This window comes from Eumetopias jubatus, unplaced genomic scaffold, assembly GCF_037043125.1.
Source record: "Eumetopias jubatus isolate StellerSeaLion01/CBP00866 unplaced genomic scaffold, mEumJub1_p1.0 scaffold_7, whole genome shotgun sequence".
Classification (NCBI taxonomy): Eukaryota; Metazoa; Chordata; class Mammalia; order Carnivora; family Otariidae; genus Eumetopias; species Eumetopias jubatus.
In genome coordinates this window covers 139,256,819-139,281,346 of record NW_028274813.1, presented here as the reverse complement: position 1 = coordinate 139,281,346, position 24,528 = coordinate 139,256,819, and the positions used below count along the sequence as shown (strand labels likewise).

General features: G+C 41.0%; 1 protein-coding gene across 2 annotated transcripts in view; it reads left to right on the top strand.

The window, feature by feature from the left end:
- The window catches only part of OTUD7A (OTU deubiquitinase 7A), a 161,715-nt gene that overhangs the window by 87,252 nt on the left and 49,935 nt on the right, over positions 1-24,528 (top strand). For both annotated transcript variants that reach the window (XM_088024970.1, XM_088024969.1), the window contains exon 4: positions 21,248-21,349. In XM_088024970.1, the coding sequence (XP_087881096.1) occupies positions 21,248-21,349 (102 nt within the window). The remainder of the gene's footprint in view (positions 1-21,247; positions 21,350-24,528) is intronic.

Sequence of the window (24,528 nt, the reverse complement as noted above, 5' to 3'; positions counted from 1 at the left end):
ATCTCCAAATACTACTAGGGATTAGGGCTCCAACATACGAATTTTGGGGGAGATACAAACATTCATCCATAACATTTGTTGTCTCCAGTATCTTACTACAAACAGTACTACTGTGAACATTCTTACAGATTTTTTTGGTGAACACATGTATATATTTCCTCAGGTATGTACCTAGGAGTGGTATCGCTAGGTCATGGGATTTTACACGTTTAAGCTTTATAACAATTTTCAGTGGAAGTACCAATTTGCTCTTCTGTCTAGAGTTCTGGTTGCTCCATATTATTTGTCTTTTCATTTTAGTCATTGATGTTGGGTGATGGGTATTAAGGAGGGCACTTGTTGTGTTGAGCACTGGATATTATATGTAAGTGATGAATCACTAAATTCTACTCCTGAAATTAATAGTACACTACATATTAACTAACTAGAATTGAAAAAAATTTGAAAAGAAAAAATAATATATTATGGTCAAAGGAATTTTCCCAACCTTCTCATGTGTCATTAGCTGCTTCACTTGGATCAGTAGTATATCTGGGTTGAACCCCACTCTTGATGGTTTTAGATCCAAAACAGCATGGATGTCTACAGGATCTCTGATGATGCCTCCTTTCTCATTTCCAATGTTGATACCTAGTAATTTCCTTTTATTTTCATTAATAATGTTGCTAGAAACTTCTAAATTGTACTAATTATTCAAAGAATCTATTTTGGCCTCTGCTGGCTTTTTTACTGTACATTTATTTCCTGTTTCTCTGTAATCTGTAACCTGTAATCTCTGCTCTTTATTTTTTTTTCTTTCATCTTCTTCTTTTGGGTTAGATATGCTACTGTTTCTTCTGGCTTCATGAGATGGAAGCTTATGCCATTATGTTCTCTTTGGCAGTGTGATATATAATGCTACACATCTCTAAAGCCATAAGTGTTTCTCTATGCAGTGTTTTAGCTGACTATTACAATTTTTGATAGGTTATTCTTTATCATTCAATTTAAAACATTTTCTAATTTCTCTTGCAATTGATTTAGAAGTATATTGTTTAATGTTTAAGAAAAATGGGATTTTTTAGTGTTTTTTTCCCAAACTTACTTCTTCTATATTCAAAGAATATACAATGAATGATTTCAGACATTTAAATTTTGTTGAGACTTGCTTTATGAACCAGCATATGATGAAGTTTGGAAAATATTCCCTATGAACTTGAAAAAAAATTGAATTCTGCCCTTCTCAGTACAGTGTTTTATATGTGTTAATTTTTTCAAAGATTTTTATTTCTTTATTTACTTTAGAGACAGAGAGAGTAAGAGAGAGAGCACGAGCATGGGGGAGGAGCAGAGGGAGAGGGACAAGCAGACTCCATGCTGAGCACAGAGCTCAACACTGGGCTCCATCCCAGGACCCCGAGATCATGACCTGAGCTGAAACCAACCGTTGGATGCTTAACCAACTGAGTCACGCAGGCGCCCCTTATATATGTTAATTATATCAACTTTGTTGATTTTTGTTGTTCAGATCTTCTCTATCTTTAACTGAGCTTTTGTTTACTGTTCTACCAGCTACCGAAAGAGGCGTATTAAAGGCTCCCCTGTGATCATGGGTTTCTCTGTGTCTCCTTCAATTCTATCAACTTTTGTTTTATATACACTGAAGCTATGGTATTAGGTACATACAGATTTAGACTCATTATTCCATGCTACTATGATACGGTTTTAGTTTTGTTTTAATGTGCAGGTCAGATAGCAAAGAATTCTCTCTACTTCTGCTGGTCTGAAAATGCCATTATTTACCATTCATATTTGAGGGATATTCCTAGGCTTTGCCAGTCACATAAGGTCTCTATCACATATTTATTCTCTCCTCATCTCCACTACACATACTCCTCCCACCCTCCCTCCCTCTCTCTGTCACACACACACACACACACACACACACACACACACACACACACACACACACAGACCTTTAAAATACGTAAAACTCATTCTTTGTTTTCAGGCCATACAAAAATAGACTACTGGCCAGATTTGACCAACAGGCCAAAGTTTACTGACTCCTGATCTATACTGTCTTCTACTTTGGATTTATTTACTGTTTCTTTCCTAACCTCTTGAGATGAATACTTAAGTCATTAATTCTTAACCTTTCTTCTTTTCTCTTATAAGCATTTAAGATTATTAATTTTCCTCTGGTTACTCTTTTAGCTACATTCCATGAGCTTTGAAATGTAGCATTTTTCTTACAGTAGAGTTCAAAAATATTCTTATTTTGATTTTGATTTATTCTTTGACCCATAAATTATTGGAGGTGTTTTTTGATTCCTAAATCTATGGAAAGTACATTACATATTTCTAGTTACTTTTTTTTATTATTATGTTATTTTAATCACCATACATAACATCATTAGATTTTGATGTAGTGTTCCATGATTCATTGTTTGCGTATAACACCCAGTGCTCCATGCAGAACGTGCCCTCTTTAATACCCATCACCAGGCTAACCCATCCCCCTACCCGCCTCCTCTCGAGAACCCTCAGTTTGTTTCTCAGAGTCCATAGTCTCTCATGGTTCCTCTCCCCCTCCGATTTCCCCCCTTCATTCTTCCCCTCCTGCTATCTTCTTCTTTTTCTTCTTTTTTTTTTTTAACATGTAATGTATTATTTGTTTCAGAGGTACAGGTCTGTGATTAAACAGTCTTACACAATTCACAGCACTCACCATAGCACATACCCTCCCCAATGCCTATCACCCAGCCACCCCATCCCTCCTACCCCCCACCACTCCAGCAACCCTCAGTTTGTTTCCTGGGATTAAGAATTCCTCATATCAGTGAGATCATATGATATATGTCTTTCTCTGATTGACTTATTTCACTCAGCATAACACCCTCCAGTTCCATCTATGTTGTTGCTAATGGCAAGATCTTATTCCTTTTGATGGCCGCATAATATTCCATTGTGTATATATACCACATCTTCTTTATCCATTCATCTGTCGATGGACATCTTGGCTCTTTCCACAGTTTGGCTATGGTGGGCAATGTCCACAATATTTAAACTATGGAAAGAGCCAAGATGTCCATCGACAGATGAATGGATAAAGAAGAGGTGGTATATATACACAATGGAATATTATGCGGCCATCAAAAGGAATGAGATCTTGCCATTTGCAACGACGTGGATGGAACTGGAGAGTGTTATGCTTAGTGAAACAAGTCAATCAGAGAAAGACATGTATCATATGACCTCACTGATACGAGGAATTCTTAATCTCAGGAACAAACAGTGTTACTGGAGTGGTTGGGGGTGCGAGGGATGGGGTGGCTGGGTGATAGACATTGGGGAGGGTATGTGCTACGGTGAGCGCTGTGAATTGTGCAAAACTGTCGAATCACAGATCTGTACTTCTGAAACAAATAACACAACATATTTTAAGAAAAAAGAAAAAGAAGACGATAGCAGGAGAGGAGGAATGAAGGGGAGTAAGTCAGAGGGGGAGACGAACCATGAGAGATAATGGACTCTGAAAAACAAACTGAGGGTTCTAGAGAGGAGGAGGGTAGGGGGATGGGTTAGCCTGGTGATGGGTATTAAAGAGGGCACATTCTGCATGGAGCACTGGGTGTTATGAACAAACAATGAATCATGGAACACTACATCCAAAACAAATGATGTAATATATGGTGATTAACATAACAATAAAAAAATTAAAAAAAATACTCAAGTATAAAAAAAAATATTGTGGACATTGCTACTATAAACATCGGGGTGCACGTACCCCTTCGGAACCCTACATTTGTATCTTTGGGGTAAATACCCAGTAGTGCAATTGCTGGATTGTATGGCAGCTCTATTTTCAACTTTTTGAGGAACCTCCATACTGTTTTCCAGAGTGGCTACACCAGCTTGCATTCCCACCAACAGTGTAGGGGGTTCCCCTATCTCCACATCCCTGCCAACATCTGTCATTTCCTGACTAATGTTAGCCATTCTGACTGGTGTGAGGTGGTATCTCACTGAGGTTTTGATTTGGATTTCCCTGATGCCGAGTGATGTTGAGCACTTTTTCATGTGTCTATTGGCCATTTGGATGTCTTCTTTGGAAAAATGTCTGTTCATGTCTTCTGCCCATTTCTTGATTGGATCATTTGTTCTTTTGGTGTTGAGTTCAATAGGTTCTTTATAGATTTTGGATACTAGCCCTTTATCTGATATGTCATTTGCAGATATCTTCTCCCATTCCATTGGTTGTCTTTTGGTTGTGTTGACTGTTGCTTTTGCTGTGCAAAAGCTTTTTATCTTGATGAAGTCCCAATAGTTCATTTTGCCCGTCCTTCCCTTGTCTTTGGTGATGTTTCTAGGAAGAAGTTGCTATGGCTGAGGTCGAAGAGGTTGCTGCCTGTGTTCTCCTTTAGGATTTGGATGGACTCCTGTCTTACATTGAGATCTTTCAACCATTTTGAGTCTATTTTTGTGTGTGGTGTAAGGAAATGGTCCAGTTTCATTCTTCTGCATGGGGCTGTCCAATTTTCCCAACACTATTTGTTGAAGAGACTGTCTTTTTTCCATTGGACATTCTTTCCTGCTTTGTCGAAGATGAGTTGACCATAGAGCTGAGGATCCATTTCTGGGCTCTCTATTCTGTTCCATTGATCTATGTGTCTGTTTTTGTGCCAGTACCATACTGTCTTGATGATTACAGCTTTCTAATAGAGCTTGAAGTCCGGAATTGTGATGCCACCAGCTTTGCTTTTCTTTTTCAACATTCCTCTGGCTATTCGGGGTCTTTTCTGGTTCCATACAAATTCTAGGATTATTTGTTCCATTTCTTTGAAAAAAGTGGATGGTATTTTGATGGGCATTGCATTGATTGTGTAGATTGCTCTAGGTAGCATTGACATCTTCACAATGTTTGTTCTTCCAAGCCATGAGCATGGAAAGTTTTTCCATTTCTTTGTGTCTTCCTCAGTTTCTTTCATGAGTATTTTATAGTTTTCTGAGTACAGATTCTTTGCCTCTTTGGTTAGATTTATTCCTAGGTATCTTATGGTTTTGGGTGCAATTGTATATGGGATCGACTCCTTAATTTCTCTTTCTTCTGTCTTGTTGTTGGTGTATAAGAATGCCACTGATTTCTGCGCATTGATTTTATATCCTGCCCCTTCACTGAATTCCTGTATGAGTTCTAGTAGTTTTGGGGTGGAGTCTTTTGGATTTTCCACATAAAATATCGTATCATCTGCAAAGAGTGAGAGTTTGACTTCTTTGCCGATTTGGATGCCTTTTATTTCTTTTTGTTGTCTGATTGCTGTGGCTAGGACTTCTAATACTATGTTGAATAGCAGTGGTAATAGTGGACATCCCTGCTGTGTTCCTGAACTTAGAGGGAAAGCTATCAGTTTTTCTCCATTGAGAATGATATTCACTGTGGGTTGTTCATAGATGGCTTTTATGATATTGAGGTATGTACCCTCTATCCTTAAACTCTGAAGAGTTTTGATCATGAAAGGATGCTGTACATTGTCAAATGCTTTTTCTGCCTCTATTGAGAGGATCATATGGTTCTTGTTCTTTCTTTTATTAATGCATTGTATCACATTGATTGATTTGCGGATGTTGAACCAACCTTGCAGCCCAGGGATAAATCCTACTTGGTCGTGGTGAATAATCCTTTTAATGTACTGTTGGATCCTATTGGCTAGTATTTTGGTGAGAATTTTTGCACCCGTGTTCATCAAGGATATTGGTCTGTAATTCTCCTTTTTGATGGGGTCTTTGTCTGGTTTGGGGATCAAGGTAATGGTGGCCTCATAAAACAAGTTTGGAAGTTTTCCTTCCATTTCTATTTTTTGGAACAGTTTCAGAAGAATAAGTTTTAATTCTTCTTTAAATGTTTGGTAGAATTCCCCTGGGAATCCATCTGGCCCTGGGCTTTTGTTTGTTGGGAGATTTTTGATGACTGCTTCAATTTCCTTAGTGGTTATAGGTCTGTTCAGGTTTTTATTCCTTCCTGGTTCAGTTTTGGTAGTTGATACATCTCTAGGAATGCATCCACTTCTTCCAGGTTATCTAATTTGCTGGCGTAGAGTTGCTCATAATATGTTCTTATAGTTGTTTGCATTTCTTTGGTGTTGGTTGTGATCTCTCCTCTTTCATTCATGATTTTATTTATCTGGGTCATTTCTCTTTTCTTTTTGATAAGTCTGGCCAGGGGTTTATCAATCTTGTTAATTCTTTCAAAGAACCAGCTCCTAGTTTCATTGATCTGTTCTACTGTTCTTTTGGTTTCTATTTCATTGATTTCTGCACTGATCTTTATTAATTCTCTTCTCCTGTTGGGTTTAGGCTTTATTTGCTGTTCTTTCTCTAGCTCCTTTAGGTGGAGGGTTAGGTTGTGTATTTGAGACCTTTCTTGTTTCTTGAGAAAGGCTTGTATTGCTATATACTTTCCTCTCGGGACTGCCTTTGTTGTATCCCAAAGATTTTGAACAGTTGTGTTTTCATTTTCATTGGTTTCCATGAATTTTTTTAATTTTTCTTTAATTTCCTGGTTGACCCATCCATTCTTTAGTAGGATGCTCTTTAGCCTCCGTGTATTTGAGTTCTAGTTTCAAAGCATTGTGGTCTGAAAATATGCAGGGAACGATCCCAATCTTTTGGTACCAGTTGAGACCTGATTTGTGACCTAGGATGTGATCTATTCTGGAGAATGTTCCATGGGCACTAGAGAAGAATGTGTATTCCGTTGCTTTGGGATGGAATGTTCTGAATATGTCTGTGCCGTCCATTTGGTCCAGTGTGTCATTTAAAGTCTTTATTTCCTTGTTGATCTTTTGCTTAGATGATCTGTCCATTTCAGTCAGGGGGGTGTTAAAGTCCCCCACTATTATTGTATTGTTGTCAATGTGTTTCTTTGCTTTTGTTATTAATTGGCTGCTCCCATGTTAGGGGCATAGATATTTACAATTGTTAGATCTTCTTGTTGGATAGACCCTTTAAGTAGGATATAGTGTCCTTCCTCATCTCTTATTACAGGCTTTGGTTTAAAATCTAATTTGTCTTATAAAAGGATTGCCACCCTAGCTTTCTTTTGGTGTCCATTAGCATGGTAAATGGTTTTCCACCCCCTCACTTTCAATCTGGGCGTGTCTTTGGGTCTAAAATAAGTCTCTTGCAGACAGCATATCATTGGGTCTTGTTTTTTAATCCAATCTGATAGCCTGTGTCTTTTGATTGGAGCACTTAGCCCATTTACATTCAGGGTAACTATTGAAAGATATGAATTTAGTGCCATTGTATTGCCTGTAAGGTGACTGTTACTGGATATTGTCTGTGTTCCTTTCTGGTCTATGCTTTTAGGTTCTCTCTTTGCTTAGAGGACCCCTTTCAATATTTCTTGGAGGGCTGGTTTCGTGTTTGCAAATTCCTTTAGTTTTTGTGTGTCCTGGAAGCTTTTTATCTCTCCTTCTATTCTCAATGACAGCCTAGCTGGATATAGTATTCTTGGCTGCGTATTTTTCTCATTTAGTGCTCTAAAGATATCATGCCAGTCCTTTCTGGCCTGCCAGGTCTCTGTGGATAGGTCTGTTGCCAATCTAATATCTCTACCATTGTAGGTTACAGATCTCTTCTCCCGAGCTGCTTTCAGGATTTTCTCTTTGTCTCTGAGACTCATAAGTTTTACTATTAGATGTCAGGGTGTTCACTTACTTTTATTGATTTTGAGAAGGGTTCTCTGTGCCTCCTGGATTTTGATGCCTGTTTCCTTCCCCAAATTAGGGAAGTTCTCTGCTATAATTTGCTCCAATGTACCTTCTGCCCCTCTCTCTCTGTCTTCTTCTTCTGGGATCCCAATTATTCTAATGTTGTTTCATCTTATGGTATCATTTACCTCTCCAATTCTGCCCTCGTGATCCAGTGGTTGTTTATCTCTCTTTTTCTCAGCTTCTTTATTTTCCATCATTTGGTCTTCTATGTCACTATTTCTCCCTTCTGCCTCATTTATCCTAGCAATTAGAGCCTCCATTTTTTATTGCACTTCATTAATAGCCTTTTTGATTTCGACTTGGTTCGATTTTAGTTCTTTTATTTCTCCAGGAAGGTTTTCTCTAATAACTTCCATGCTTTTTTCAAGCCCAGCTAGTATCTTTTTTAAAATTATCATTCTGAACTCTAGTTCTGACATCTTACTGATGTCCGTATTGATTAGGTCCCTGGCAGTCGGTACTGCCTCTTGTTCTTTTTTTTTGAGGGGATTTTTTCCGTCTTGTCATTTTGTCCAGAGACGAATAGATGAACGAGAGAACAAATGCTAACAGGGTACCAACATCCCCAGAAAACATACACTAAACAAACCAGAAAAGACCTGAAACCAGGGGGAAAGAAAGGGAAAGAAAGAAAAAAAGAAAAGAAAAAGATAAAAACAAACAAAAACAAGACAAAACAAAAAAAACAGAATATGATCAAATATGATCAGGCTGGTGCATAGATCAGTGCCACACACTAGATTTCGGGCGTATTTTGGTCTGTTAGGAGAAAGTGCCTCCCAAAATTTTAAAGAAAGAAAAACTTATATATGTACAAAAATAAGGGTTAATATGATGAAGGGATGAAATATGACTGTAAAGATGAAAATTATAAATGATTTTATAAAAGGAATTGATAAGAAGTTGGTTGAAAAAAGAAAAGAGGATTTAAAAAAAAGAAGAGAATGTAATCAATCAGGAGACTAGAACAAAGCCATACACTAGAGATTTGGGGTATATTTTGGTCTGTTAGAAGAAACTGTATCCCAAAATTTTAAAGAGAGAACAACTTATATATATATGCCAAAAATAAGCTTAACTACTATGAAAGGATAGAATATGACTCTAAAAATGAAAAATAAAAAAGATTTTTTAAAAAAGGGATTGATAAGTTGTTGGTTGAAAAAGGGAAAAAGAAAAATTCAAAAAAAAAGAAAGTTTAAAAAAATTAATTTGAAAGACTAAAGAATCATGGGAAAAAAGCCATGGATTCTTTGTGCAGTATTCCCCTAGCGCTGGAGTTTCGCCATTCTCACTGATCGGTAAACTTGGTCTTGGCTTGCTGGCTGTTCTAGCTGATCTTCTGGGGGAGGGGCCTGTTGCCGTGGTTCCCAAATGTCTTTGCCGGAGGCGGAATTGCCCTGCCCTTGTGAGTCCGGGCTAAGCAAGCTGCTTGGGTTTGCTCTCAGGAGCTTTTGTTCCCTGCAAGCTCTCGGTACAGCTTTGGAGGACGAGAGTGAAAATGGCGGCCTCCCAATCTCCGCCCAGAGGAGCCGAGAACTCAGGGCCCCGCTCCTCAGTGCGCCCCCAAAGAAAAGCAGTCACTCCGGTCTCCCCGGTCTCCGGCCGCACTCCGTGCTCACCCGGCCTGTGACCGAGCGTTTCTATGTCTGGCACCCAACCCCGTGTGGAGTCTCCAAACCCAGCAGATCCCTGCGGTGCGCTCCCACGCCGCTCCTCCCCGGGGAGGAAGGGGAGTGTCCCCAGCTCTGCCGCTTGTTGGGTCCCTGCTGGAGGCACAGTGGCCCGACTGGGCCGCGGATCACAGTTTATGGCAACCCCGAGCTGAGAGCCCGCGCCTCGGCTCCGTCTCTGCAGCCGGCTTCCCCGCTCCGATACCTGGGAGCTCTGCTGCACTCAGGCACCCCCGGTCTTTCTGTGACCCCGAGGGTCCTGAGACCACACTGTCCCGCGAGGGTTCCACCCCCCACTTAGCCACTGGAGCGACGTCCCTCAGCAGAGCCGAATTCTAAAAGGTCCGATTTTGTGCTCCATGGCTCTAGCACTTGCCAGAAGCGGCCGACGGAGGCCCCCTCCCCCACCGTCTATCCTCCCGAATATCGCCTCGGATTCACTTCTCCGCACGTCCTACCTTCCAGTAAGTGGTCGCTTTTCTGTTCAGAGAATTGCTGCTCTTCTTGTTTTCGATCTCCTGTTGGGTTCGTAGGTGTTCAGAATGGTTTGATCCCTATTCAGCTGAATTCCTGGGATCAGACGTAATGCAGGTCTCCTACTCCTCCGCCATCTTGCTCCTCCTCTAGTTACTTTTGTATTACTGATTTCTACCTTAATTGCTTTATAGTCAGAGTGCATGATCTATATGACTTGAAATTTGTTGAGGCTTTGTTAAGACTTTTTGCTTTATGGAACAGAATATAATCCTTTTGTCTTTTTAATGTTCTATGCTTGAAAATAACAGTCTTCTATTGTGGGCTGCATTGTTTTATATATGTACATTTGGTCATTTATTATGTTTTTCAAGTCTATATATTATTTGTGTTTTACTGTATCTCTTAATTACTGAGAGATACATGGAAATTTCCCATTGTCATTGTGCATTTATTCATATTTCTTATTCTTATGGATTTATAAATCCAAAAAAGTCTGTGTTATTAGATACAGGAACTAAAGTTATGTCTTCCTCATGAACTGAGCTGCTAAACATTATGAAGAGAGCCTATTTAACTATAGTAATGTTTTCTTGCCTTTCAGTTTTTTATCGGTTACCCTAGCTTTCTTTAGGTTAAAATTGACCTGATGCACAATTTGCCATATTTTTACTTTTAGTACTTTTGTATTCCCATGTTTAGATGTATCTTTTGTAAACAGGATGTAGTCGATTTATTCTTAAAATCACTTTAACAACTTTTGTCTTTAACGCATGCATTTATTTTTAATGTAACTACTCTCTGTCCCTTTTCTATGTGAGTTTTTTTCTTCCCCTTATAAGTCCTCTTTTTGTCACATGGAATATTTTTTAATCATTTCATTCTTTTCCTTCTTTTATTATTGAGAGGTTACCCTAATTCATAAAACATACATATGAATCACATATCAGATTCATCAACATCTTTCTTTTTTTTAAAGATTTTATTTATTTGACAGCGAAAGATACAGCGAGAGAGGAAACACAAGCAGGGGGAGTGGGAGAGGGAGAAGCAGGCTTCCCGTGGAGCAGGGAGCCCAATGTGGGGCTTGATCCCAGGACCCTGGTATCATGACCTGAGCCAAAGGCAGACGCTTAACAACTGAGCCACCCAGGCGCCCCAGATTCATCAACATCTTAACCTATACACAGACAAAACAGGGAACTTAGACTAGTTTAATTTTATTCATATCCCCCCTTTTCCTGATTTATAAGTTATTATCATTTATTTTAGTTCTATACTTTTAATCTCATCAGACATTATTATTATTGTTTTATACAGTGTTCATTTAGATTTACCCATATATTTACCATTTTTGTTTATCTTCATTTCTTGCACTTTTTTCTATTTCTATTATCCCCTTTTTTTTGTTTTTTTATTTTATTTTATTATTTTATTTTATTATGTTATGTTAATCACCACTAATCATTATTAGTTTTTGATGTAGTGTTCCATGATTCATTGTTTGCATGTAACACCCAGTGCTCCACTCAGTACGTGCCCTCCTTAATACCCATCAGCGGGCTAACCCATCCCCCCACCCCCTCAAAACCCTCAGTTTGTTTCTCAGAGTTCATAGTCTCTCGTGGTTCGTCTCCCCCACCGATTCCCCCCCCTTTGTTTCTCCATTCCCACTACCTTCTTTTTTTTTTTTTAACATATAATGTATTATTTGTTTCAGAGGTACAGGTCTGTGATTCAACAGTCTTACACATTATCCCCTTTCATTTTAAAGCCATATTTTTGTTTTCCAAATCTGTCTCTTATTCTTCAGAAATGTTTGTTTCCTTCCTTTGGGTCTTTTCAGCATTTTAAGCATATTTGTTTGTAGTCTCTAGCTGACCATTTTTAGCTTCAAGTTCGTAGGTATCTATAATTTTGTGTCTATAACTCTTTCTCAAGATGGCTGCCTTCCTGTTGGCCTTGTAATTTGAGGTTGTGAGCAGGATATTATCTGTGGGAATCTGGTGGTCTGAGCTGAGGGTGTTCTCAGCTATGTTGAGTGATATATTTGTTTGTTTCTTTGTTTATGCCAGACTCCCAAAGGAAATCACCATCCTATAAACAATCTTTATGTTAATTTCTTTGCTTAGGCATTCAAGCCACAAATCAGTTTTGCTTAAATAAGAGCCAAGTCAATAGCCACATGTCTGGAAGAAGTTGGCTTTTTTGTTTCTTTGGTTGGTTTTGGTTTTTTTGTTTGTTTGTTTGTTTGTTTTTATTTCTCTGCTAAGCCCAGTCTAGAAGAGACACATTTCCCTCTCAGCTTCCTTTGCCAGGGCAGGGGGAGGGGAATTATTTCTAATCCTTGCACTTAGGAGGTAGTTTCTGAGGGTCCTGACCCCATGTGGGGTGAGGGTTCCCTGGTCCCAATTCCCCACATCACAGAATCTCAAAGCCTTTTTTCAGATTCTCTTGAGGTGATTAAACAGGCAAAATGTCTCCACCTACAGGAGACACAGGGTTGGTACATATTTCTAATTTCATTCCGTATTTATTTTTGGTCACTGGGGATTTACCACGCTTTATCTCAGACTTGGATATACGTTTCAAAGGAGTGTTGACAAGGAGCACTATTTTCTCTGATTCCTTTTTTCTCCTTAAATCTGTCTCTCCCACTTGTCTCAGAGAGAGGGGCTTCTCTTCCAGTGACTGAAAACAAATCCTCAGCTCCCACTGTCTTTGCTGTTCTACACACATGCACATAAGATCTTATTTCAAATTGGATTTTCTAAGTATGGCAAAGAAATCTGGTATAATTAAATAGAGAATAACTAACAAATGTAAAAATCAACGGGAGGTTGTAGGGATATAAGAAATAGTTCAGTGTTCCTGAAGAGTCATCTTCTTCAGTCTGTTGGACTCCATACCTGTAAGGCCAGCTTGGCTCCTCCTCTTTTCTTATATTCCTAATGTGATTCCTTTTCCCTTAGATTTACTCAACTTTTTTCATTAAAAAGCCTCTTTCTCCTAATACTACAAGTTCAACAGTGAATGTTGGCAAAAAAAAAAAATTAAGATGCTGTTTGTAGATACCTGCTTGATTCAGGGGTGTAATTTGCATTTCTAGGGACCTCTAAACAAGGCTTCTCAAGCCATCTGTACTGAAGGACCACTTTTTTAAACTTTCAATTCACTCTGAACCAATATTCCTGATGTGGTTTGATATAGGGTTCAGGAACCAATGGCCAAGAAGGAACACTTGAGATGTTTTTGGTGCAAAAAAGGGTGTTTTTATTATAGGAGGGGGATCTGTGGGCAGAAAGGGCTGTACTGGGGTTGTGAGGAGTGACTGATTATATAAGCTTGTCTATCCTATAGAGGGGAGGATGATGTTAGGACTCCAGGAAATTGAGTCTCTAGGAAATCCTGGAGATTGCTTTTTCTCGTATAGATCATTAAGACAGTTGCAAACCGATGAGACTCATGTCCTGCTCGGCTGTGATCTCTGTCAGTTAACCATTTGTTTTTCCCTTTCCTTTGTTCTTGGGCAGTCAGGAGTGCCTGAGGAATGTCACATATATCCCACCTGGGGGGTGGGGAGGTTGTGCTTTGCCCTCAGCTTGCCTTTTGCTGCCTCATCACTTCTGTAAATTCAATAAAAGTATTGCAGCAAGGCCCATTGCTCTACAAGCCCCTAAACAGTTCCTCTTGTTTCCTGTGCTCACCTCAGTGTGCCCCAGTTGACCTCATTGAGCAGCTCTGCGCAGTCTTAGTGGAAAGAGCCTCCCTTAGACCTCTCCTCCATGAATGCAAAAGCAACTACGCTTACCCCCAAAAGGGCCTCAGTATGTGAAGGTACTTTTTAATCCAAAGGGTGTGGTTCATTTATTCACTCATTAGTTTATGCATAAATACCTTCCTTGCTTTAACCCAGGGTTTTGGACCTGTTTTGACAAAAACACATATATGGTACTTTCTATATGCCAAGCCCTGTTTTAAGTGCTTCCCAAATAGTGAATAACGTATCGTTCATAAAAATTCTACTAGATCGATACTACTATTATCCCCATTTTTCAAAAGAGGGGACTGAGACATTAGAGAGGCAAAGTAACTTGTCCAAGGTCCCACTGCTAAGAAGTAGTGGAACTGAGATTTGAGCTCAGAAAATCTAATTCCAAGGTCCCTCTGCTTAACCACTCTGCTGGCAACCTCTCTGAGCCCTTGAGTATCTCATACTCTGGCCTCAGATCTGCAAGAGTAGGTTTTCCAAAGCCTGCTTTATGGGTGAATAATTCATTATGGTCCCCATTGTCAACGTGAAACACTTAGTCATTATTATACATAGCTCTGAACTGAAAAGAATGAGCAGGTCTTCTGTTTCTAATGATTGATTAGCATGTCTGCCCTGAAAAGGATGATGATTTATTAATGCTATCTGCATGGATGCAAAAGGGGATTGACCTGAGACACATCAGAGAAATCACCTGTAAGCTTCAGGGCTCTGTGCCTCTGAAAAATTTCAAAATTATAACCAAACTATAAGAATTCCAACTCATCTATTGAAGAGGAGAAAAATTTAGTGGAACTAGTAACTGTACCAGTTAGATTCCCCCAAAGTGTGTTTAACTGAATTCAACCAATTTTTTTAAAACTAAATCAAGACAAATGAGTTAATTTACATAGATATTGTCTTTGGCACCAGAATAAAGTATCTCCATTTACAAGTGTAAAACTGAAACAAATCCACGTGGCATTCTTTTTGTTTTTAACATTTTTAGATCTACAGGAAAGTTGAAAGATTAGTGCCTATATTCCTTGCAGCAAGAGTCACCAATTTTCAGAGTTAGGTCACATTTGCTTTATCTCCTTTTTTATATAAACATAACTTTTTTCTGAACCATTTGAATGTGTATTACAAGTGTGTATCTTAAAATTCTCCTATGAAACCGGAACATTACCACTCCTAAGAAAAATAACATTTACTCAATATGCTACCTAATATAGAGCTCATATTCACATTTTCCCAGTTATCCCCAAAATCTCATTTAATTTTTTTTTTCGTTCCAAAACCCAATCAAAGTTTCTGCATTGCATTTGGTTATATCTTTTCTTTTTTTACCTCTTTTAAAGAACATCCCCCTATCTTTTCTTTTGCTTTTCATGATAATTTTTTTTCAAGGGTCCCAGCCTATTATCTCATATTGCATTCTTGAATGACCCCAATGGGATTCATTCGCCACTACCTCTCCCTAGGGGCCATATGATGCTGGCTTACTCGTCCAGTTCCTGGAAGAGTGGCTGGGTCAAGGAGAGGTCAGAACAGTGGACTCTCTGATCTGTGTGCCCTATGGGGAAAGAAAGGGGAGGAGTCTACTCTGCCTGAACACTGGCAATACCAAAGAGTGGTGCTGGGCAGAGGAAGACAGGAGCATAGGGGGATGAAACTTAAGCGACTGCCTTCGGCTCGGGTCATGATCCTGGAGTCCCTGGATCGAGTCCCACATCAGGCTCCCTGCTCAGCAGGGGGTCTGCTTCTCCCTCTGACCCTCCCCCCTCTCATGTGCTTTCTGTCTCTCATTCTCTCTCTCTCTCAAATAAATAAAATCTTAAAAAAAAAAAGAAACTAAGGGAAAGAGGGAGGAAGGAATATGAAAAAGAAGGAAATAACATGGTTTTGAGGTGGACACCAGAGGCAGAGGAAGAAGCCTCATGTACAACACATATTTTTCAACCTTGAATTTACCTGTTTTTATGTTATATAACGTAAAGGTCACCAAATTCATGTAGTGGTACTGATGGGGAGGGAGGAATGAGAATGAAAACTGGGGAAACACATCAAGGGAACTTCAACTTGATCTTTAGTTTTTTCTTCTTTTACATCAAAAGGAACAAGCTAAAGCAAATATGACAGAGGGTCTGCAAGGGGCCTAGTTCTGTGTGATGGGTGTACTGCCCTCAGCACTCTTCAAAATTTTCACAGTAAAAACAGAATGAGAGAAACAAGCAAAAGCAGAAAAGGGAGAGTGAGCAACCCTTGTTTCTCTAAGGAAGCACAGTAGAAAGACTGGGTCTATGACTTCAGACCAACAAACTTGAGCTTCAGCTCCACTGCTTATGGAAGAATATATTTTTTGAAATCATACCAGCTCACAGAAGTTGAAACCGGCTTGCCAACAAACTCAGCCACGTCCGACTAAGTTAGAACAGCTTTGCTCAGGATTTGATTTTGCCCTAGATGAGCGATGGCCCCTTTAAGATTCAGTGCACCATGACTCCCTGAGCCTGTTTCCTTGTCTGTAAAATGGGAATATGCACCCCCACACGAAACTGGGGGATTCATGGTCAGCCCCGCAGGGAGCAGGAAACACTAACACCCAGCCAGCAGGACCATCAGCTGTGAATCCGTCATTACTGCACAGAACAGGAGGTCTGGGGACAGGGACGCTCATGACAGGGCTGGCAGCTCCCTGTGTCTTCACGGACCCAGGTACACCCAATTTTCTGCCTGTCTATCTTCAGCAGGTCAGTGCTGCCTCCATTCAGGGTGCAATGTGGCTAGAGATGCACCTGGTGACATCCTCACACATCATCCAGGGAAGCAAGGGAGAGGCCCTGTCTATGTCCCTTTTGAAGGATGAACAACACTTTTCCAGTAGCTGCCCCACGGGTCAAGGGACAGTATGTGGCCACAGCAACACTGGTCCCCGGCAAGGAGCATGGAATGCAGGGAAGGAATTTGTCACAGCAGGGTTCTGTGAGCAAGGATGGGAGGGGAAAGCTATTAAATGGGCAAACCACAGGGTCTGCCCATTAATGCAGATCACCTCCTCATTAGCATATTCCTTCCCCTGTTTCTCTATTCATACCCCTGCACCCGCTGGCTCTTGGAACAGCTTCAGAGGATGCATAGGGCCATCCCACTTGAACATTAAATGTGTGGGGCTTTCAGGTGTTACAGCTACTCTCTTATGCCATGTAAGCAAGAATCTTGTCATTTTTCTTCCATTTTGTGGCAACCCAGTTTTAATATCTCCCAGCCTGGAGGTTTATTAAAAGGCCTTGGAAAAAGTCAGGTGAGACGGGTTGCTATTTCACAACCTAGAAAAAAAGAAGTTACCAAGTGATGGCATGTTATTTCCAGTTATGTCTCTGACCGGTGATCCAGGGGCACAGTCAATTAAGGCCCTTAATTGCCTTTCTCATTTAGCTTTAATAAGATGACTTGCAAGCGGTCAGAATACGCCAATTTGTTAGCATAAGCATTAGCATCATCAATAATAGAGGCTTGTCCATTTAATTTTGTAGTGTTAATTTCAATACATGTTTTCATTTAGAATTAAGGATACAGTTATGTTATATTAGTAAAACCACTTATCATTAAAATGCAGTTACTGAATCTTAACCAAAAAGCACTGTAGAACAGATCGTTATCCAGTTCAAACACATTACTGACACGGTTTATTATATTAAGCTTTGTTAATGTGGTAATCTGTTAGACAGTAACTCTCCAACTCTGAACTAAATGTACTTTTGAGGGCCTTAACTTCCAGCAATATTGTAGTTCTTGCCCTTCATATTTCATTATTGATTACCGAAAGCAGTAACACCCTTTGTTAAGATTAATTCTTAATAATGACAGATGGCTTGTTGGAATGTAAGTAATGCAATGCCCCTCCAACTTTCCAGTCCTATTAGTATAATTCTCTTTCTTAAAAAAAAAAAAAAAAAAAAAAAATTCAATTAAATGTTTTCACAACTTCTTGAAAATATCTATTATAAACATTCTCATTTGACTGAAATTCCACAAAGAGTTAAAGGCCCCAAGAGGTGGCTATTATATTCCATTCCCCAAATTAAAAATATATGTCACAAAGACCATACAGTGCAATGATATATTCAAAGCACTGAAAGGAAAAAAAAACCTACAACCAAGAATACTCTACCTGGCAAGATTATCATCCAGATAAACTTTGTATTTCATGAGGGAGGCTTCTGGAAAAACTCTGTTTTGCGCCAAGAACTGTGAGATGTCCAAAATTTTACTCTGCTTGAAAGCTAATAAACTTGCCTTTTGTGGTTTCATGGATGCTGGCAGAAAACCTGGCACTTCTGGAGCATAGGAGAGGATACAGTTACATTTGAAGCATGTGCGGCCGTTGGGAGATCCCACGAGAGCATTTTTCTTCTTGTGGAAGCCTACTGGGTGGTCCTGAGAAATAAAACATGATCAGTGTACCACCTCCCTGATACGTTCTGGGGTCTAAGATGTTCCTTCCCCACATGTGGGTTGTTGCTTCCTGTCTTCCCTCACAAAATTGTCATCACAGTGCCTGTAACTTACCCTTTGTTCTCAATCACTTCCTAATCACAACTTGACCTCTCGTCCACGAAGGTCAGCCATAACGGGACAAAAGCGTTTTTACAAAACTGAACCATAACTAAGTCTGAATCTCCTAGCTTCCCTTTTGGTTAAACCACCACCCACAGAGTGTGCTAAACAGGCCAGCCTGGGGATGCCATGACAGACAAGAAAGAAGCAACATGGTCAGAAATGGCCAGGGAGGAATTGAATTTTCAAAACAGGTCTATATAACCCCTAGTCCTGTTCATCTTGCTCATTACCTAGGAAGCAGTTGAGAGGGGATGGTCGCTTTTGGGGACAGCCACATTCAGTGAACAAACTGTCTTAAGGTTACTGTTATGGATTGAATGTTTGTGTCCCCCCAAGTCCATATGGGGGCACCCTGATCCTTAGTGTGATGGTATTTGGTGGTAGGGCCTTTGAAAGGTAATTAAGTTTAGATAAAATCGTGAGGATGGGGCCCCGGGATGGGATTAGTGTCCTTATAAGAGGAGGAAGAGAACAGAGCTCACTGTCCACCGTATGAGGACACAGCAAGAAGGTGGCCCCCTGCAAACCTAGAAGAGAGTTCTCACCAGGAACCAAATCAGCCAGCACTTCAATCTGGGACTTCCAGCCTCCACAACTGTGAGAAATAAATGTCTGTCGTTTGAGCTACCCAGTCTGTGGTGTTTTGTTATAGCAGCCCAAGCTGACTACTTTTCTTGGTTATCTCATTGATTTCTAGCTTATTTTTAGTATGACCAGAGGACATAGTGTAAATGATTTCAAATCCTTTGAAATTTGTTGACACTTTTTTATGGCCCATTATGTGGTCAATTTTGGAAAATATTCCACGTGACACGGAATGGTTATATTCCATTTGACTTTACTGTGTTATCATTATGAAGTATCCCTCTTTACCCTGTTCACCTTCATCTGATGGCGATAGGACTACACCGACTTTGTTTTTGCTTAGTTTTTGAACAATGTATCTTTCTCTACCTAGTTACTGTTTAAATTTCTGTGTCATTATATTTATGGTGTCTTCTGTCAGCAGCTTATACTTGTTTTAGGCAAGGCTGGCAATCTGTCTTTTAATTAAAGTATTTAGTTCACTCACATTTAACATAAATACTGGTATATTTGGTTTAAATCTGTTATCTTGCTGTTTATTTTTTGTGTGTTATTGTGTCTCTTTTTTCCTCTCTTATTCTTTTGAATTATTTAAGAATGTTTATTATTCTGGTTTCCCCTCTACTAGCTTGTCAGTTATACATTCTTTTATTATTCCTTTAGTGGTTACTCTCTACAGTTTCCAAAATGTACCTTCGAGCTATTGGAATTTACCGTAAGGTGGCACTTTTACCACTTCCTGGTCAATGTAAGGATCTTTGGACTTATGTCATTTATTACACATTCCCATGTTTTGTGTTATTACTGTCATGTGTTTTAGTTCTACATATACTTTAATCCTCAAAAAGGTATTTCTGATATTGCTTTAAACAGCCAATATTGGGAGCACCTAGGTGGCTCAGTCGTTAAGCGTCTGCCTTCGGCTCAGGTCATGATCCCAGGGTCCTGGGATCGAGCCCCACTTCGGGCTCCCTGCTCGGCAGGAAGCCTGCTTCCCCCTCTCCCTCTCCCCCTGCTTGTGTTCCCTCTCTCTGTCAAAATAAATAAATAAAATCTTTAAAAAAATAAACAGCCAGTATTTATTTACATTTACCAACGTACTTGCCCTTTCAAGCCCCTTTATTACTTTCGTGCACCCTGAAGTATTCTTTACTGAATCCTTTTAGTATTCTCTACTGCAGGTCCGGTGGATTCTCCCTTTCTGTTCATCTGAGGTCTGGAATTCTAGACTGGTAATAACTGCCAGATAAGGGTGGAGGCCCAGGTTCTCCACTCTGCTCTGTTGGACACCTGTGGAGGAATGGGCCTCTTGGTACTGCTGGGAGGGAGCATGGGACCTTCTTACCACCAGATGGGTGGGAAAGGCCAGGCTCCCCATATGTTCTCAGTTGGTAGGGGGTGGAGTCCAGCTTACCACCCAGCAGGGTTGAAGTACCGGCTGTGTGCTCAGCTTTCTCTGACACCATCTGGCACTGGGGGAGCGGGTGGTGAGTGACTCATTACTGCCCGGTAAGGCTGGAAGTTGTGGCTCCCCACTTGACCTCTGCCAGCAGGTTTTATAATGAGCTACAATTTCTCCTGTGGCATTTCACTGAAATAGAGCAGTTATTGTCTATCTTCCTAAGCTGCCCCTTTCCTGATATCCTGTCTAGAGAGAGCATGATTCCTTTGTCTACCCCCATTGGTGTCTCCAGGTTGCCAACTTCTGCAGTACCTGGTCTAGGATTTGGGGGCAAAAAAGAAATTCCAGGGAGCCGACTACCATGCTGTTTCTCAGATCCCAAGTTTCTTGGTCAGTCTGCCTCTTCTCTCCACTTTTCAGTCTTCCTGTGTTATTTTATACGTGATATCCAGGATTTTTAGTTGTACTTAGTAGAAAGAATAGGGGAAAGTATGTCTACTCCCTCTTCCTGGAAGCAGAAGTCTCAAGATGTGTTAATGAGATTTAACAGGCCTATATCGAAGTAGCTATAATGATTTTGATCTGTTAAATTAAACATAAACCATACTTTCGGAGGTGTGTATGCATCAAAAAAGGATGATGCAAAACAAAAAAATAACTTCCAGAAGGGGAAACCGTGTTCAAGGAGATTGCACAAAGATAAACTTTATTTTTTGTGTAAAATGGTCCCAGATTCAAGGAGAAAAGCCTTCACCCTTAGGGTTCTTAATCCTCTTGCTAATTAATGGGAGGATTTGGTCATTTCTTATTTTAGAAGAGAAAAAAATCTATATTTTATTTAAAAGTAGCCATAATGCTCTACCTTCCCACTGAAGTTCTCTAGAACCTCTCAAAAATCATCTGCTGCTGTTTATGCTTACGTAGGAAACACTTAATAATGATCTATTCTCAGATTCTCTTCTAAAGTGAGTTTCTGTTCCAGGTCGCCTGAACTGGTGGTCCACTGTGTGCACGAGCTGTAAACGGCTTCTTCCTTTGGCCACTACAGGGGACGGGAACTGCCTTTTACACGCAGCCTCTCTGGGTAAGCTCTGCAGCAGAGACAGGGTGGCAGCGCCCCAGGCCAGTTCTGCTCATAATGAGTTAAAGGGCAGACATATGCTAAGTAGAGCCATGCACATCACTCATCTGGAAGAGTCCCCAGGGAATATAGCCAACAATCTAGCCCTTCAGGTCAAGCAGCTGACAGGCTTGGTGGGGACACAGAGCACACATGAGAAAAGACCTGATCTAATAGAAGGGGCCTAATCATGAGCGGCAGGGATGGGAATTAGAGATTATAGTGTAGAGGACTTCCTGGAGGAGGTGAGATCTGAAGGACTCAGACTTTAAAAGAAGACATTCCAGGTAGGGAGACTCCATGGAAGGAAGGCAGGAATTAACAGGATCTTTAGAAGCAGGGCTGAGCTTGGTTGGACTTGAACAGGAAGTTTGGGGAACAGTACCTTAGGTTGGATGGTGTGGGGCCACCACATTGATAGCAGTCCATGCACTTGGACTGACAAAAAGACATAGTTTTTGAGTCAGTCACTTGGGTAAATCATAGGGGAATCACTTGAGTACTGAGAAAAAGACATAGGTTGAGTAGAATTTTAGGAAGAAAAAGCTGAATTCCACACTGTGAACATAGTGAGATCATAATTTCACTGGAAGGATAGGCAAAAGATAATACGCTCAAACGTTAAAAAGTGGCCATTGCTGGGTGGTGGGATTGTTGATTTTTATTGTTGATACAGGGGAATCACCTGGGGACTGACAAAAAGACATAGTTGGCTAAATCACTTGGGTAAATCACAGGCGAATCAGCATAGTCCAAATATACAGCAGGGAAGTCAGCAACCTTCCGCAGAGATGTGAGCTTCCAGGCTGCAAAAAGCCATACCAGCAGGTGCACAAGCATTTCTGGCACTATTGAATAACTGAGAGGTCATGGGGGTCATGGTAGACTTTCTGGAAGCTCAATTACTCCTTCTAGATCCATCCTTCTATACACATAGCCGAATCAGTTTTGACAGACAGGACTGGATTTGTGCCAGGGACCCAGGCCTCAGAGCCAGCTATCCTCATGAGTCCTAGAATAAAGGGTCTCTCTCCACAGATGGGACCCTAAGATAAGAGTATTCTTAGTTGGCGAGTTTGACCAAGAATATTCCTTGTTGGTCAAACTCACCTCCCCAGGTAAACACGGTTGATGCTGGGACCCAGAGCAAGGGCCAGACCCCAAACCTCTCTGCAGCCCTGTAGTGAGGCCTGTTCAGCAAGAGGTGGACAGAGGTGAGACTAAAGCCCACAGAGGGAAATGCATGGGGTCTGGGAGGGGGCCTGAGAGCCTCAGGGGAGAATGGAGCCCCAGAGCAAGGGGAACGTTCCGCATTCTGCAGGCGTGGCAATGGGTGGTGGGGAACACGAAGGCTCCCACTTCCCTGCTTGCCTTCCATTTCACAACGAACACATTTCTGTTTGTTGGCATTGCAAAAGTGTTTCACATTCATCATGGTAAGAAAATAAACATCAACAATCCCACCACCCAGAAATGGCCACTTTTAATGTTTTGGCATATTATCTTTTGCCTTTTCTTCCAGTGAAATTATGATTGCACAATGTTCACCGTGTGGAATCCAGCATTTTCCCCTTAAAATTCTATTGTGAATTTCTCATGCTATTATTCTTCAAAAACATGTTTTTGGTAGTTGTGTCATATTTCATCATAATGTATAAAGTAGTCCCCTATTGTGGAACATTTTTACCTTGTTGGTGTGTAAAACCTGGAAAGAACATAAAAGAAGAAATCTCTCATCTGTGTCACACATCAGCCTCGTACAAAGGGAAATGCCTTTGTCCTTCAGAAACTGCGGTGTGCACTACTACAGGTGGGCAAAGCCAAAATCAGGCCGCATGTCACCATGGTCTGGCCTGAGGACAGGCATTTTCCCAGTGAGTGCAGTGGGGCTCCCGTCTGCCTGAGAAGAGAAAGCATCCTGTGGGCCAGCCTTGCTCCAGCGAGGCCATAGTGGAGTCTGGAGCTCATTGCCAGTGGGTTCTTTTCTCCTGGGACTTTGTTTTCCTTTCATGGGGTTTAGCTGTTTGACCTGACTGATCAAAGGAGCCATGCAACACTGACCAGCAATGCTTCTTGACCTAGGGTTGTGGGACACCCACAGAAATGACAGTAATCGTAGAGCCAGGCTTGTAAGCAAACATTTATGGGACAAGGAGACCCTTCCTGCAAGAGAGACCCAAACATGGAGCCAGGGGAACTGAGGCTGGACTTACCGTGCCTGGGAGAGTCCCGAGAGGCCACTGCAGGCAGGGCTGAGGGATGAGTAAGATCAGCTTGGCCTGTTAATAAAAGGAGCATGAATGGCCACTTCCCTCATCTATGTTGTAAAAAAAGACAAAAGCCTCACTTGATGGAAAGCCCATAGCAGCCCCTGGTTATTGCATATCTTTGCACGAAAGGATGCGTGGCCAGACTGAGTCTTTAAAGATTAGGTCAGTGCAGGTCACTCATCTTTTAAAAGCTCTCCAGAGGCTCCCAACTCATTTAAAAGTCCACCTTTTCGCTCTCCACCTTGTCACCTGGATCCTCCCTCCAGCCACATTTCCTACTTGCTGTTTCTCTAGTATGACTCGTGGGCGCCCCTTGGGGCTGACCCCTGGCCTTCCCCTCTGCCTGGGCTGGCAACTCAGCTCCCTCCTTCACCCTCTCAAGTCTAGACCCTGTTGTCTCCATTCATGCCATGAGCACTGCCACCCAGCGCCCTGTCCTGCTTTATCTCTCCGTATGGTGCTCTACCCCTGACAGCTATGTCATGTCCTACTTTGGTGGCTGCTTCCCCTTCCCTCAGTGTGCGCTCTGTGAGATTTTAGGAACTCAGTCTGTCCTGATTGCTGCTGTGGGTATTCCCAAAACCGAGAATGGTGTCTCACCCCTATTATGAAATAAGTTTAGAATTAATTAAGTGGAATTAATGCCATTTAATTAAATGGATGGATGGATGGATGGATGGATGGATGGATGGATGGATGGATTCCCCCATTCTTTCCCCATAGCCAGACCTGCACTTCTCATTCCTATTTCTTCCATTTGTTGGGTCTCTTGACTGCATCTGAGCTGTCCCATGAATGTACTCAGAGATGGCTGGTGTCCCTTATAACCCCTCAACACTCCGCACAGGCTGGGGAGGGGGTAAAGGAGAAAGA